Here is a 2,931-nt window from a genome sequence, read left to right as displayed (position 1 = left end):
AATTTCTCTTCATATTAATTATATTTAATTATATGATTAAATTGATATTCACCATATATATGGTCATCGATCAGGGCATTTTTAAATACGGGACAATCATCTGATGATATACATTCAAATTTCCCATTATGGTTTCAACAACAAGTGCATCTCGAAGAACAAACTCCTATCAACATCCACTTAAGGCACTTATCTATGGGCCCGAGTAGAAGTTTCAAAGAATGGCACACCTATTACGTCAATGGATACAAATTTCACACCGAATCTTGGACTGAAGGAAAAGAAACAATTAATAGTGGAGTTTGTATGAAAAGTGTCTCTGATAGTGGTGTAGTAGAAGATTTCTATGGCATAATTGAGCATATTTACGAAATTGACTACACGTTCCTAGATTATGCGAAAAAAGTGGTGTTGTTTTACTGTAAGTGGTTTGATCCATCTAGCAGAGGAACTAAAATAAATTTGATATCCAATACTGTAGACATTCGTATGAGCAAAAAATATCCACGGTTTGATCCATTTGCCCTGGCCCATAATGTAAGACAAGTCTATTATGTTCCTTATCCATCAACTGTCAGAAGCAAACAAGGTTGGTGTGCTGCAATCAAAACAAGACCAACGAGTGGAATCGAAGAAGTTGAAGCAGGTCAAAATGAAGAAGTTGCATTTCAAATGGATGAAATGTCAAATTTGGATCATGTGATTGGAGATGAGACTATTAGTCAACTTTGTCATGAGTCACACATTGGAGAAGAAGTTGATGAACAAGAAATAGATGAATTAGAGAATGATGAAGGCAATGACTTAATTCACTCATCAAATGACGACGACGATGATGACGAAGACGAAGACGAAGACAATTAATTAATTATATATATATGTGTGTTTCTATATCTATAATATTATATATTGTAATTGAAATGAACGACACCTTATATATATATTTTTATATTTTATATATATTTCTTTATTTATGTCAGTGTTATAATTTATTTATGTATACTTCATTATTAATTAATCTTATGTTAATTGTATACACACATATATTATATTATATATATGTATGGATATGGATATATATATATATAGACATGGCTTCAGTGTCGGGAGTAGGAGGATCTGCAGGAGGATCAGGAGGTTCGGATGGATCGGGAGGAACAGGAACGGCGGCAATACGAGGAATATCCAAAACATCACGTGGTAAGAAAAAAGTTGCTAAACGTGTTGTTAATGACCCATCTCTCATGCCGATGCCGTCCATTGGTACTAGTGGTGGAGCTATTCCTCTATATCCGGAGGTCCCAGTAGAGCCTTATACCTTAGACGAAATAATGGATCCCGGATGTGTTGATTGCTACAACCGCATTGTCATCATTCCAGAAGGAGATGGGTATGTAAACTATGATTGATTAAATATTTCATTATTATTGCAATGTAAATACATTATTAATTTTATTAATTTATTTTTATATTTAATTTGCATATAAACTTTGAAGATATCTTCCTTTTAAATCATCTGCAAAGGCAATTGCTGAAGTCATACAAGAGAAATATAAAAAACCATGGTTGTCTTGGGGTGAGATAAAAGAGGATAAGACACCTCAAATTAGGGAAGTTGATCAGTTTTTACATTGTTTCAAAGTAAGTCATTAGATTAATTTATTTAATTACTATTTATTTATACATTTGATTAATTTACTGAATTACTAATTATATTTTTAATATTTTTTAAATTTCAACAAACAACAGACCAAATGCACTTGGAAAAGAGAGCATGATGCCGCAGTTTTGGCTTCATTTGACCATCGCTTTTCAAAGCGTCTCTCATCTATGTTGGCTTACGCACGTAATAAGGGGGAGGAAAAACGGCCTAATTGGATTGGTGAAAATGTTTGGACTGCTTTGTGGAGGAAATGGAACACAGATGCTTACAAACAGAAGAGAGAAAAAGCAAAGACTAATAGAGCATCTGAGAGGGGTACCAGTACTCATAAGGGAGGTTCCATGTCTGCTGGAGAAATTAAATATTATATGGTAATTTATTATTATTTATAATATATATCTATTAATTTATATTCAATTAATCATCACATTTCACCAACTTATAAACTTGACATTAATTTAATATTTTAGGAAAAGCAACTTGGAAGGGAGGTCACTCAGGCTGAGATACATCGCTATCTTCATGTTAATCCTGAAACAAATGAGTATACTGATGAATTATCAAAAAATATTCAGGTAATTATTATATATTAATTGTTATATATTAATTAGACCTATAAATTATTATATATTAATTATTAACTATTTTATTTTTTTATTTTTAATATAGGAACAACTTCAACAAATCATGAAAGAATGGGATGATCATCAAGCTACTCTTCCTCCTGCTCAGCGAGCTGGTCCAGTGCAGCGGAAACAATATGAGACCGCAAGTTTTATGCACATCAGTGGTGGCAAGTACAAAGGGCGTGTGCTGGGTGCCGGTAGTTTATCATCAACCTTTAAGAAAGGTCCAACCGGCTATATTCAGACTGAGACGTCTTCTTCTTATGCTAGTACGGATCGATCTCATCGTCCGTCGATAGATAATGATCTTGACCAGTTAAAGAAGCAATGGGCAAGGGAGCAAGAAGAAAAGACACAACAGCTGATACAAGCCGCAATTGATAAATTGAATGAGGAGTGGAAACAAAAGTTTCAAGAGCAGCAGCAGCAGTTTCAGCAGCAACAACAACAATTTCAACAACAACAATTTTCATTTCCTCCTGTGTTTCATCAGCAGTTCCCGCCTCGGCCTCAATACTTGCCTCAACAACCACTATTCCAGCAGCAACAAAATTACTCTCAATACTCCCAGCAGCAGCAACCGCCTCCAAATTTCCAACAGCAACACCAGGATCCTCCGAACTCTGCCTTCCAGCAACAGCA

The 2,931-nt window shown here is 34.6% G+C and overlaps 1 protein-coding gene across 1 annotated transcript; it reads left to right on the top strand.

The window, feature by feature from the left end:
- On the top strand, nucleotides 1–1,612 carry LOC140919243 (uncharacterized). The gene is made up of 2 exons (XM_073364889.1): nucleotides 1–1,390; nucleotides 1,497–1,612. The coding sequence occupies exon 1, from the start codon at nucleotides 196–198 to the stop codon at nucleotides 862–864; it is 669 nt and encodes a 222-aa protein (XP_073220990.1). The 5' UTR covers nucleotides 1–195; the 3' UTR covers nucleotides 865–1,390; nucleotides 1,497–1,612.
- Nucleotides 1,613–2,931: the final 1,319 nt, after the last annotated feature.

Source organism: Cicer arietinum, chromosome 2 (genome assembly GCF_000331145.2).
Source record: "Cicer arietinum cultivar CDC Frontier isolate Library 1 chromosome 2, Cicar.CDCFrontier_v2.0, whole genome shotgun sequence".
Classification (NCBI taxonomy): Eukaryota; Viridiplantae; Streptophyta; class Magnoliopsida; order Fabales; family Fabaceae; genus Cicer; species Cicer arietinum.
This window is presented reverse-complemented; position numbering and strand designations above follow the sequence as displayed.

Coding starts and splice junctions, on each gene's coding strand:
- LOC140919243 (XM_073364889.1), top strand. CDS start 196: ATGGGCCCGAGTAGAAGTTTCAAAGAATGGCACACCTATTACGTCAAT.